At 34.9% G+C, this 13,565-nt stretch overlaps 1 protein-coding gene across 1 annotated transcript in view; it reads right to left on the bottom strand.

Annotated features, from left to right (window-relative positions):
- Nucleotides 1-2,907: 2,907 nt before the first annotated feature.
- The window catches only part of ajap1 (adherens junctions associated protein 1), a 30,887-nt gene continuing 20,229 nt past the window's right edge, over nt 2,908-13,565 (bottom strand). Inside the window, exons 3-6 of the mRNA XM_079382569.1 lie at nt 10,964-11,051; nt 8,442-8,684; nt 6,896-7,018; nt 2,908-5,238 (exon numbers count right to left, since the gene is read on the bottom strand). Coding sequence (XP_079238695.1) covers nt 6,946-7,018; nt 8,442-8,684; nt 10,964-11,051 — 404 coding nt within the window. The 3' untranslated portion in view covers nt 2,908-5,238; nt 6,896-6,945. The remainder of the gene's footprint in view (nt 5,239-6,895; nt 7,019-8,441; nt 8,685-10,963; nt 11,052-13,565) is intronic.

The following is a 13,565-nucleotide window of genomic DNA, read 5'->3' on the forward strand; positions in this document are numbered from 1 at the left end:
ATCAGTAAGTCTTGAGCGTCATATCAGTAAATATGTTAATGGATTTTAATTATACTTAGTATCAAATAAAAGTATTTTAAATATATTACTTTTTACTAGGGACGTAACTACTTGTTCATTGTAAACATTGGCTATGCTAGCTACCAAAACTACAATAATAATCAAGAGTTCATATGAATCAGTTTTTATAAGTCATTAGTGGTGTAATGTATTAACAAACATAAGACTTTCCCTGATTTCTTTCAGAGTGTCATAGCTGTTGAATGTAATCTTTACCCAAACAAATTGAGTGCAAATTATTGCCTCAGTTTTATTGAGTATAATCTATAGGTTTGGATCAAATTAAATCAGTTAGATTCGATTTGATTCTTATCGAATCTGAGCCCTCTTGAAATTCCCGTCTGGCACTTTGGTTGAACTGTAGGACTTTAATGAATAACTTTCCATAGACTTCTGCTTATTGGGGTATCCATCAATATGGACAATATTTTGGCACATTGTCGTGTTGATTTCACGGCACGATCCTTTTCACAATCTCTCTCTGTCGCTCTGCCTCCTGTTGTTCCTTGGAGCATGATGGAGCGTTTTCATTTTTCATTTCCATCATCATCAGAGAAATGCTGCTCATCAGGCTTTGTTTAGCCTAGTCTTTTGATAAATGGGAACACAACGTCATATATTATGGGAAATCATACAACGGTCCATCTGGTAAAAATCTGGTCGGACTCTTTCATGTCTTAGTGGTGGTGTAGGACTAGTCCTGATGGTTTAGCTATCCAAAAAAAGATCTCATAGGAAAAAAATTAATGTTAGTGGCAACCAACAATCCTGTTCACAAAATGCAATTTTCGCCAAATAAATGATTTCAAGAAACAATCAGCAGTAATATGCCAGCATAGTGCCTTTCTTTGTTGAATGACTTTTATTTTCAATATCATTGTCCCAGTCCAAATAACACCCCATAATCATTTTACAAACATTTGATGGTGTTTATAGAAAGACAGCCCATTTCATTTTAACATCTCATTAATAGCAACTTGAGAGAGTACTAAATGTACAGATTAATTCTGATGACAGCTGCATTTACAGTGGCCAAAACACAGAGAGCTTTAGAACAAGAATCAAAATCAGTGTCACCTGGAAATGTAACTTTACCAATACCTACAAAAAGAGAAAGAGAGAGAGACTCAAAGACACAAAATAAAAGTACACAGCACTATTTCGACACAGAGACTGTTAGTTCATACAGCATCCATGTATGTGTGTTTTCATGTGTGTGTTTTCTTGTATATTGTGTTGTGTACTATATTCATAGATCTTATATAAAAGAAAAAAAGAGGTACTCATTGATATATTAGACACAAATATAAAAAGTTAAGGTACACAAAGTACAAAGTTTTTATTTCTATGGCAACAACAGGACATTTGTCAGGTTGTTTTTGCATGGAATATGGAGCAGTGTAATGATTTGTACCTGCAGCAAATCAAAAGCCAAAGACCATCTCAGATACTCCCTGACTAAGCCTCAGTAAAGAGTTTCCGGTTTCTATAAGTTTAAACGGTTTTCACGGATCTCTGTCACACAAGGAGGAATTTGGCGTAATCTCTCCTGACAGCCCTGGGCTTTTTTTTGGGGGGGGGGGGGGGGGGGGCGTTTAGGAGTACGTTCTGCACTATATGAAATCTGTCATCATGAAATCTGACTCTGCAAATGTGCGTCGCTTACAAAAAAACAAAAAAACAAAAACGAACAGAACTGAAGCCAACAAAGATTTGTGTCCGTAAACATTAGAAACTTGCCTTTTATAAAATAAAAGAGATAGATGATGCCTGAGTATAGTACCACATGAAAACAAAAAAATACAACACGACAACAAAATAAGCTTTTACAATAAGCAGTGTGTAATTTACATGTCAATAACGAGGAGGGCTCTGATTTAGAAGTATTTGTCATATAAAAAAACATCATATTGCACTGGATTCAGCAGGTTTCATTCAGAGAAAGTTCCGATAGACTCAAAGTGAATGAGAAAGCACATTCAGGTGTAACGCACAGATGAAAATATTGTCTATTCCCCTAACCTTTGTCCCATTGGTACTGTTGTTCACTGAGACAAGCCTTACAGAATCTACAGTCGGAAATGATAGGAGATGTACATAAAAAGCATGACTTGCAGTAAAATGTGCCCATAAGTGAAAAAATAAAAAATAAAAAATAAATATTTAAATGGAAAAAAAAAGTATGTTATTCTCATATGGGATGGAATGAAAATTACTATGATCATTTTCTTCTTTAAAGATATGTTTATACAGTAATATTAAAATCCAGACAAAATAAACTGACCTATTAACACAACTTTAATAATATAATATATTATAATACAATATAATATAATATAATATAATATAATGTGTCTATTATTATATTATATTATATTATATTATATTATATTACTTTCTATAAAATTGCATTTAAAACTATTCAAACACGCTTTCATAAGCTTGTCTTATGATATGGCAAACTGTTGGTAAAGTACAGTAGGATTGGTCGGTAGTTTTTTAAGGCGGGGCTTAGCACAAAGTCAATTAACCTTTTATTCAGCAGATTTTTGTTCTACTGATTCTGAGCTCTGTGTCAAGACTGGAGAACAAATCAACATTCCACACACAATCAAACTCCAGACATGTTTATCAGACTCGCAGCACAAATCTTCTCCTGTGCCGGCAGTCACATGGGCCAGTCGTCTGTTTAGATTTATTGTGTCTTTTTTTAATTGACGTTCAGTTTATTGAGCTGTCGACTGAGCTATTTTCATTCTCTGAGAGAAAGAGAATGACAAAACACCTGAAGTGTTTTTAATTTAACCAAAAAAATATTATTATTTATTTTTATTTTTTTTATTTTTTACCTCAAAGAGTCCTGTTTAGCACTTGGACAAAAAGAAAAAAAAAAATCATACTCTTGAAACCCGCAAAATGCCTGTAATTCATCTTATCCTGTGATAGTTTCGTTGTATTAAAATGTAATGCAAATGACCTGGAATTTCCTAATTATTAGGAGAACTACAGCTACAGCAGAAACAACAGATTTTTTTGTTTGTTTGTTTTTGAGGCTTGGCACAACAAAAATGTGTATATTTGTCTGTCTGTAACCTCTGCAGCGACTTATGCAATGTAAACAAAAAAAAAAATCAGTTTCAAACTTTTCCACTGATCCTGTGAAAAAAAAGGATTTTAAAAAAATCACAAGATAGAATAGAGGTAAATATATAGAAAACACATTTACACATGTACATACTGTAATACAGAGCTTTAGTGTTCCAGTATATAATTAGTACTTTTCTAAATACCTAACATGATTGGCCAGTGTGGTTCACATGATGTCCTAAATCGGTCAATTATAGACAATTGTGGAGGGGAAAAAAAAGAAAAGAGTTGACAAAACTTCATATGTATTGCAGTCTTCCAAGGATGAAAACAGGAATCACAATTCTCTACTGCTTATAAACATTTTGAGGAACATCTGAAAACCTTTGATTAAATTTACTCCAAGACGTTTCACTTTCAGTGACAGACTATTGCAAACAACTATTCACAGTGTTTGCCTTTGTACAATATGTAATTGTAACCATTAAACATCTGTTTTAGGATAAAATAACAGTTATCCGCCCTCTTATTTTCTTTACTCATCATGTACAGAATAACTGTCTTGGTCTGTTCATGTACTGCTTCCCACAGTGGAGCTCTTTGGTCTACTGATGCTCGAGTAGAGTTGCGATTTCAGACACACACACACACACACACACACACTAATCCAAAGTGTCATTTATTCCTGCTGACTTTATCAATAAATCAAATTTATTGGCAAGTTTCATGCTTTTTGTATATTACTGCATTTCTGATTGCTATTAAAATGATTGGCACTAGACGTTTCTGTTTCTGCTGATGGAATATTTGCCTTTGAGTCAATAGTAATAAAGTAATGAGTAATAAACTATTAGCTTGAATTAAAACAGCACACAATGAAAGGGGGACATTCATGGTTTTGTTGCAGATTTAAATATACAATTAAACAAATTAAATCAAGCTTGCACAAATTAATAGGCACGAAAATAAAATAACACAATATTTTGTCCTTTATGCGTCTATGCACAAGGCTGATAATTGTCTGGTGATTTATTCAAATTAAGCTTTGTAATTACAACGTAGAGGAGGTTTATTAGCTACTTTGTAATGTTTTAATAGATAATTGGGTTATTTAGGCTCGACCCACAAACTAACAAACTATCTCGGGTATCAAACACCTCTTTGAGGGTCTGTGAGTCCGTAAACATGATTAACCTGTACATGTCATTTCTCATCAGTGATTTAAAAAAAAAAGGAAACTCAACGAGCGTCTGAAGCTTGGCTTTGGAAAATCAAATAAGCTGTAAATGAATACTGAATCTGGCTTCCACATTGTTTGATAGCTTTAAAAAACTTCAACTTTTCATTGAACCTCCGCTTGCAGATTAACAGTCCCAAGAGTCCAGTTGAATTGGGTCTGTCTGACTCATATTTAACCTCGTTTGTATAAAAATAGAGACTATTCCTTTAAAACGGGGCCTAGAAACAATGTAGTGAAATTAAAACCTGGGTATACTATTCCTCACTGGGTTCATTTTTTTTTTCCTCTAAATGAATAGTGCTCCATATAAATATTTTTTGGACATTTGTAACACATTTCCTCAGCTATTTCAAATCATATTTCAAATACATATTTATACTTTTTATACAAAAACGGATGACAGATTGATATTGTAATTTTCCACAAAACTGAACGCGTCCCATCTATATATGTAGTGGCACATAATGGCATTATTGGCACAAAGTTCAGGAGAGTCTTTTCTCCACACAAGCAGACGTATCGTGTCAGAGAGTGTCCCCGTGGCCTCTCCTCTCCAGCACACCCTCATGTGCAGTAATACACGTATATAATGTATCAGCTCTAGGTATATCACCTCTAAAATGATCACGTCTATGGAAAATAATTTGGGAGTGGTATCCATAGCACTGCATCAGTCTAGAAAAATAAACATTTTCAGTCCGCTTCTAGAGAGATCCGACATTTGTACAAAACTGCCTGTTCGTCTCGCTTCCCATCTTTTTAATTGCTTGTCGTTGCTGTTCTTGTGGTTTTGTTTTGCTTTATTGTGTTTGAGTCTTTTGTGTTTGATTCACAGGTTTTCCAATGAGATCCTGAAAGTAGAAAACATTCAATTTAAGTATTTAAATATTAATTGATATGACTTTTTAAATAGAACAAGAACTGAACAGTGTAAAAAGTGTAACTTAGTGATAGTGTAAATAAACTACTGTAAAGGTATATAACAAAAAATATGGCATTAACTTACATGTTACTTTATACAACTTGAAATGTTAAAAAATGTATTAGTACATTTAGGGCCGGTTTTACAAACGGGGCTTAGCTTAAGCCAGGACTAGGCCTTAGTTAAATTAAGATATTCAAGCAACTTTTACAAAAATGCCGTAGAAGAAAACATTAAGGTGTGCATCTTGACACAGAACAATGACACTGACATATTTTAAGACATGTCAGAGTAAGATATTTTCAGTTGAGACAGCTCAAACATGCATTTTAGTCTGGAACTAGTTTAAGCCTTGTCTGTGAAACCGGGGGATAGAAATGAACATTAACCTAAATTAAGTAACTGATAACATTTTACAATAGGTTCCATTTGTCACTAGTTAAACACATTTGTTAATATGAACTAACAATTAAAAAAACTCTGCTTCTAATCTATTTCTGCATTTTGTAATATTAATTAGTGTTAAAATCAGTATTGACTAATATGAGGGTTATTATAGTTGACTACGGCCTGGTTTCACAGACAGGGCTTAGACTAAGCCAGGATTAGGCCATAGTTCAATTAGGGCATTTGAGTAATTTTTATTAACATGCATTAGAAAAAACATTACTGGCATGCATCTTGAGAGAAAACAAATGCACTGATATGCTTTAAGATTAGTCAGTGCAAGGTTATTACAGTTGAAACAGCTCAGAATTACATTTTAGTCTGGGACTAGTCTTAAGCCTTGTCTGTGAAACCAGGGGAAAAACTATAAAAATCTGTTACTTTAAATAAAATAAATGTTAGCTGAAATAAATAAATAAATACAATTATAAATTATAAAATAAATAAATACAATTATAAATAAAATATTTAATTCAGCTAGTTCCCAAAAGAAACATTTTAGTTGAACTTGATGTACTAAAATAAAAAATAATAAAAACTTTGTAGACATATAAAAACACACAATAAAAATGATAAAAACACACACAAAAACAATTTTTTTCACAATAATTAAAATAGAAACAGAATATAAACTAATTCAAAATATTAATAAAAACTATGATAGTATCTCATGATAGTAAAATAACACTGACTAATAGAATATTTAAAAAGTTGCATCTGTGAATATTATTTAATGGACCTGTGCTAACATGAACTAACAGTGAACAGTTGTCTTTTTTAACTACACTGTAAAAAATAATAAATACTATAGCAAATGTATTGCTCATCATTTGTCACTAATTATTTCTGTAAAAAATGTTCATTGTTAGTTATATGATACCTAATGTATATGCAAGTGTTACCATTATGTTAGTATTTTAATGTGACAGTATATTTCTGCTGTTGGAATATATTCTGTTTCAGCACAATTTTAAAAGATACCAGCCACAAGTCTACAACTCATTTCAGTTCTATGACTAGTGAAATATCCCTGTTGAACCCTGAGGAACTGTGATTTTCTAGTAAGTACACAAGCACTGGAAAAGCATGTCAGAATTACACCATATAGACTTCAGAGCCATAAGAAATACAGTACGTACCAGGGCACAAATTGAAGACGTGGGCTCAACCCAAAGGTAGTAAAAGGGCCTCAACAGGAGATCTCAAACCATTTTTCAGACACAAAGGCCACAGGGATTAGCTGCCTTTCAGTGGGCGACGGTCTGGAATAGACAGACAGATCAGCTCTTCAATCCTGCAGATATAAGCACTTCTGTCCCACTCCCTGATTCAAGACTCTTTTTTATGTGGCGACTGCATTATACCACAAACAAAGCGCCCACACTTACATTTCCTCTAAACCCTCTCATCTAGGCTTTTGTATTCGGAAGCATACAGTATTAAATGAAGCAGCACTGAAATTATTCATACAATTTAAAGCTCATGCTCAGTCTTTTATAAAGACAAGGGCAATGGAAGGACAAAAAACAAGAATACACAACTGTCACAACATACTTATCTGAAAAATAATGACTCTCTGGCAGATTCAACTGGTTATTTTCAAAATGCACATTAAAGGCTAAATTATTCAATTATTGAAGATTGTAGCAGGGAAAAACATGTTAAAAGCAGCACTTTAAGAATGGTGAAACTATCACATTCTTGCATTTAAAAACAGTTTAAATGGAACAGAATGCAGGGGTTTTAAGACCACTGACATTTAAAAGTTGGACTATTATTAATTTGACAAGCTGTCATAAATAGCTCAAGAATAACATAACTACAGGAAAAAACAGCATGAGACATGATGCAACTGCCAGAGAGTCTGTCTGTGTGTGATTGGCTGTAGCGGTGGTGCATTATACAGGATGAATTTAAAGATGCAACTTCTCTAAGAAAGTTTTAATATGGAAACTGTCTGTCAGCTAAAGGACAGTTCAGAAAAAAGGCACAAAACTCTATTCTTACACTGTAGGCACTAAGAGAGGTTAATAAGGTTCAAAAGGTTGTTTTTTTAACGTTGTACCTTTATTCTGAGACTGCACTGTTATTTTAAAAATATATACGAAAAAAAGTTTTTCTTTGCATTTTTGAAAAGTTTCGCGTACAGACAACACAGTCAAAACAATCCGTTCACATGGATCCATGAAAATGACAAACACTTTATTATGCATACCAGTAGATGGCGATGAAACATTTCAATTTATTTATTTATTTAATATAGTTTAAATAAATCGTGACAATACTGGTATTGTTTTTAAAAACTTGCACTTGTTTTCAAAAGATTGCGTTTTTAGGCGCCGTTTAAAATGCCATTGTCATGTAAATAAACATTTTCCGTTTTCAGTTATGTAAATGGCCCCTTAGTAAAAAAAAGTTAAAATGGCATACAGCCAGGGTCAAATAATGGTGCATAATGTTTCTTCTGCTCTGCTTTGGTCCAGTGTTCAAGCTTTTTAGAATGAACATTATTTCTGACAGCACTAAACCTACTCTATGCTACAAGGAAACCAAACCCTGTCAGAATGTACGGACTGGGCTGTCAGTGCAGTCTCTTTGTTGTCCAAACTACTTGGTCAGCAATAGCAACATCCAGCCCAGTTTTTTTTTTTCTACAGAATGTATATATTAATGTTGGACTCTTGCCTGTTTCCATTGTAGGAGGTCTTGTAGATGGGTGTGTGCTGGATCATCTCGTCTGTGTACACCGGTATGCCGGCCCGCACACACTCGTGCGAGCACTGTAAACTGTCATTGTAGGCGGTGAAGATGTCCACCTTACTGGGCACGCGGGCGGGCGTGAAGTCGGTCAGGTTTTGACAGCTCTCCTCTTGCTGGTTGATCTTTCTCTGGTGGCTGCTGTGTCGTCCATTCCCGGACTGCGCACAACTACAAAAACACGCACCAAATTCACAAAGCCAACATAAAATCATACCTTGAACCGCTGTGTCTGTCCTACATTTAACATGGACTGAGGAGGCAGACACAGACAAATTTAGCTCTGTTCGAAACCTAATGAGCCTCCTCGCTGTGTATTTCCTAAATGGGTATGATTGAAATGGAACCTCAAAAATGACTAATCTGAAATGCTCTACATAGCGCAGCAAAATGACTCAACAAAAGCTGATTTCAATGTAACAACTTGTGAAGATCAGCTCGATACTTTAGCATGAATATACATAGTACACACAAATTTGGGGTAAAATAGTGTTTCTAATAATTTTTTTCAATTATTTTATGTAATTTTATTTATTTTTATTTTTATTCTTGAATAATGAACCTTTCTCTTGCATCTGTAAAACATTTAGTTTCTATTTGCTTTAATGCAAAAAATTTAATGTTACTACCAATGGAATTATGGTTTTGTGACGGAGCTGTGACACTCCCTCCTTGTCTTGTTTTCTGGTGAGAAAACTTTCTTGTCTGCGTGCTCTGTTTCATGTTGGGGCGTGATGTTCGGATCCCGGCACTCCTGTCTTGTTCAGACTCAGTTCTGGTTTCGTGTCGGGGTTCGGACACTCACGCTCCAGGTTTGTTCTCGCTGTGGGAGCGTGCGATTTCGAGTTCGCTTGGGCCGTGCGCTCCTCTGTCCTCTGTGTGTGTGTGTTTGTTCGGCACGCGGTTCGGCCACATGCTTTTTCTTGTTTTGTTTTGCTCTGTGTTGCACGCAGCTTGTGTTTTTTCACTGGCTGTGTGCTTTCATTTTTTTTTTTTTGTGAACACACGGCTTATGAGTCTCCTCATTAGCTGCGTGTTCGTGTCCTGTTTTGCACATGGCTAGTGATTTTGTTTTGCGTGAGCACATGGCTTGTCTTGTTTGGTTCTATGTGCCATGTGCTCTTATGTCAATTGTCTTGACCCCACCCACCTTGTTTCCTGATTATTGGTTAATTTGCCCCACCTGTGTTTTCTCGTTACCCTCCTCATTTGCTCCCTTTATAATCTCCTTGTGTTTTCAGTCCTGTGCCGGTTCGTCGTCGTCGTCGTCCTTGCCTTGCCTGTCTTCCCCTACAGGGTAGTTTTTTGTTGTTTGTTTAATTTTTGTATTAATAAAGCCCTTTTGCCTCCTGCAATTGAATACTCGCTCTATCCCTTCACCCACGCCTGAGATGTATTGGATAATGAACATTATATTTTTTTTAGAATTATTTTTAATTAATTAATATTTTATTAGTACTATTTTATTAACATTTTTCAGAAATAATTTTCAGAATTTAATGAATCTTGAATAATTAATATTTCTCTTAATTTATTATTATTATGATTTTTATTTTTATTAGAACTACTGCTGCTACCACGACCAGTTGCTTAGCAGTAATTTAATTTATTATTTATAAAATTATACAATTATTTTAGATTTTTTACATTTTATTAATATTATTTAGTAATATATATTACCAATTTTTTAGGAATATTTTTTTGTATTGAATGAATATTGAATCATGAAATTACTTTTGCATCTGAAAAACAGTCAGCTTCTAATTTAAAAAAATGGTAATATTGTTTATTATTATTACCATTTTTCAGCAGTATCTTGGATAATAAACTTTACATTTTTATCAGTATTTTAATTTTTAAAAATTAAAAAAAAAATCTGTATCTTGAATAATGCACATTTCTAATGTATCTGTTTCTAATTATTATTATTTTTTAATATTATTATTGCTACTGTTTTTTAATTTTCAGTATTTGTTGTGTCTTGGTTAATGAACATTCTCTTTTCCAAATATATTTAAAATTATTTTGAATTATTTGCATTTTTATTAGCATTATTTTTATTCTTAAGTGTTTTTAGAAATAATTCTATAATTGAATGAACTTTTACTTTATGAAAATAAAGCTCTCACATTCATGTTGCAATGCACTCTGGGTTTGCTCTCTCTGCAGTAGATTGATACAAATTCCAAAAGAAGGTATCTTAGGTGCCTTGAGATGCTGTCTATGGAAGAAGCTCAACAGGTTTGGGAAAAAGCTATTGTGTACGAGCGTCCGGATTGCTAGGCGCAATAAGGGAGTCACTGTCCACATTGACAGACAGAGTGATAGAAAAGGACAGATTGAAAAGATAATAAACAGACTGAGGGACATGAATAGGGAGAGACAGACAAGAGGAACACAGACAGAAAAATCATTGAGACACAGTGCTGAAAGAAAAGAATGTTTCCTACCAGTTTTTAAGGACTAGAGTAGTGATCAAGGCTGCAACGATCATAATGAGGGACACAGTGATGGTGATGATCTGGTGAACAGCCAGACCTAAGAAGAGAAAAAAAGACAGCATAGTTATCAATGTCTCCATGGCAACTGATGTGAGCGCCAGTGCCTTTTGTAAGGTATTTGATTGCAATAACACTGATTCTGCATCTTAACATGCACCGTTCTATCTGTACCAGCGTAGCTTCTTCTAAGCCCCGTCTGCCACCGTTACAGTAATTCAATTGTTAATGTAACCATTTCACAAAGTCTGGAGCATGAAACTGCTTGACTGGGAGAAGATGGCAAGCACACCAGCTGGCTAAAGGTCAGCAAACAACAATTAATGCAGAACAAGAACTCTCTGTTCCAGAATAAAGAGCGTCACAAGAACTATGAGCTACGTTACGTTATCTTTCTCACTCCGTCACTCCCGAATGGATATAAATGAAACCCCGCGGGGAGCCGCAGTTACAGACTTTTAGATATAAAGAGTGCCACGACTTCCATTTCTTGCTGGCGCTGATAAGAGTGAAGGAAGCAATTTTATGGATTTCCCCATCAATATTAAAGTGTTTGTGTGCGGGTCTGCGAGGAACAGCAGCATCCATATTAAAGTATCTGGGATATGAGAATGCGGCATGGCTTGGTGCATTTATGTGAGTGGTTAGTTTGCAGGACCTAAGGGAGTTCCACCGTTCCAGCATTAATTTATTCACATAACCATTTCAGAGTTATAACACTAGTTAACCTTACCCCACCTAGCAGAGTAACTTCACATGGGGCTAAGTGTCAACCTCAATATGCCACAGAGCATATGAACGTGGACTAATTTGCTGTGTAAGTTATAACGTTATCTTCACTCGAAAAAATAGGGGACATAAAAATACAATATACTGTATTAATTATAAAGGATTTTTTTCCCCCTGTATCTTGAATTAATAATGATAATGTCCTGTCCTTTTTTTTCTTTGCAGTGTTCGTTAAATGTGTCTGCTCATTTGATGTTTTTTATATTTATTTAAAAGACATACATCTATATTTTATTAAAAGACAACTTATTGAGTTTATTACGCTGTATCACACAATAGTGAAGTGACATTCAGCCAAGTATGGTGACCCATACTCGGAATTCGTGCTCTGCATTTAACCCATCCTACGTGCACACACACAGCAGTGAACACACACACACCGTGAACACACACCCGGAGCAGTGGGCAGCCATTTATGCTGCGGCGCCCGGGGAGCAGTTGGGGGTTCAGTGCCTTGCTCAAGGGCACCTCAGTCGTGGTATTGAGGGTGGAGAGAGCGCTGGACATTCACTCCCCCCACATACAATTCCTGCCGGCCGGAGACTCGAACCCGCAACCTTCGGATTTCAAGTCCGACTCTCTAACCATTAGGCCACGACTTCCCCTAGCATATAAGTGATTCATATAGTGATTCATCTGTAAATACATTTATGCCACGCTTGTACATTACAAATACAAGTACAAGATCAAATCTGTGAAAATGCTACTTACTGTGAAATATGAGTAGTTGGCATGAAATACTTTTGGGACATTGACATTTAAAATAATGTAAAAATATTTAGCTAATTATTTTACAGTTATTATGTATGCTGGTGTTATGATATATTAATTGAGAGACTAAGTGCAATACTTACATTTATCAGACATTTAAAAATTTGAAAAAAGCAGTGTGTCAAAGAGCCAACAATATGAATACATAAACATTTATTTATATAAATATATAAATATATTTATATACATATAATTTATTCGTCGCACCACAGGACCATTTAACTTAATCAATTAATTAAGGCAAAAATGTGATTAAGAATGTGAATGTGAGCCAAAATATGCACGTGCACTTTGATTGTCAGTAATCAAAAACAAACTCAGAACTGTCTTTTTTTTGTCTTTTGGAGATAATTAACAAAATAATCCATTCCACCACAGTCCCCAGTTTGCAACCACCAAACCATCGGACTGGTTGCATTATTCAGTATATAGTAATAAAAGTGATATATAATTTCACAAATAGCATCCTCTTCCTAATGCATTTGCTTTATTTAACTAACAGGCAGCAGATATAAGTGCTTGTTGTGCTACAGTATGTGTGTATTTGTGTTTGTGTGCGTGTGTGTGCATGTTTATCTGGTTTATGAGGACACAAATTTGTATAATGACATGGGTATGACAGAGGTATTACAATATGAAGGTGGTTTATGAGGACACTGCCTATGTCCCCGTAATTCAAAAGGCTTAAAAAACATACTAAATGGTGTTTTTTTGAAAATCTAAAAATGCACAAAGTCTCCTGTGAGGGCTAAGTTTAGGTGTAGAGTTGGTGTAGGGCAATAGCACACACAGTTTGTTCAGTATAAAAACCATTATGCCTATGGAGAGTCCCCATAAACCACAAAAACCAACATGTGTGTGTGTGTGTGTGTGTGTGTCTGTCAGTTTCCACATCATTTTCCTTTCTAGTGGCCTTGTGTTAGCCATGTCTCATTTTACAGTCAGTTACAGGAATGTCTCAGTGCTGGCAGGAAGGGCCAAGTTTCGCTATACT

The sequence above is a fragment of the Barbus barbus genome (genome assembly GCF_936440315.1).
Source record: "Barbus barbus genome assembly, chromosome: 28".
Classification (NCBI taxonomy): Eukaryota; Metazoa; Chordata; class Actinopteri; order Cypriniformes; family Cyprinidae; genus Barbus; species Barbus barbus.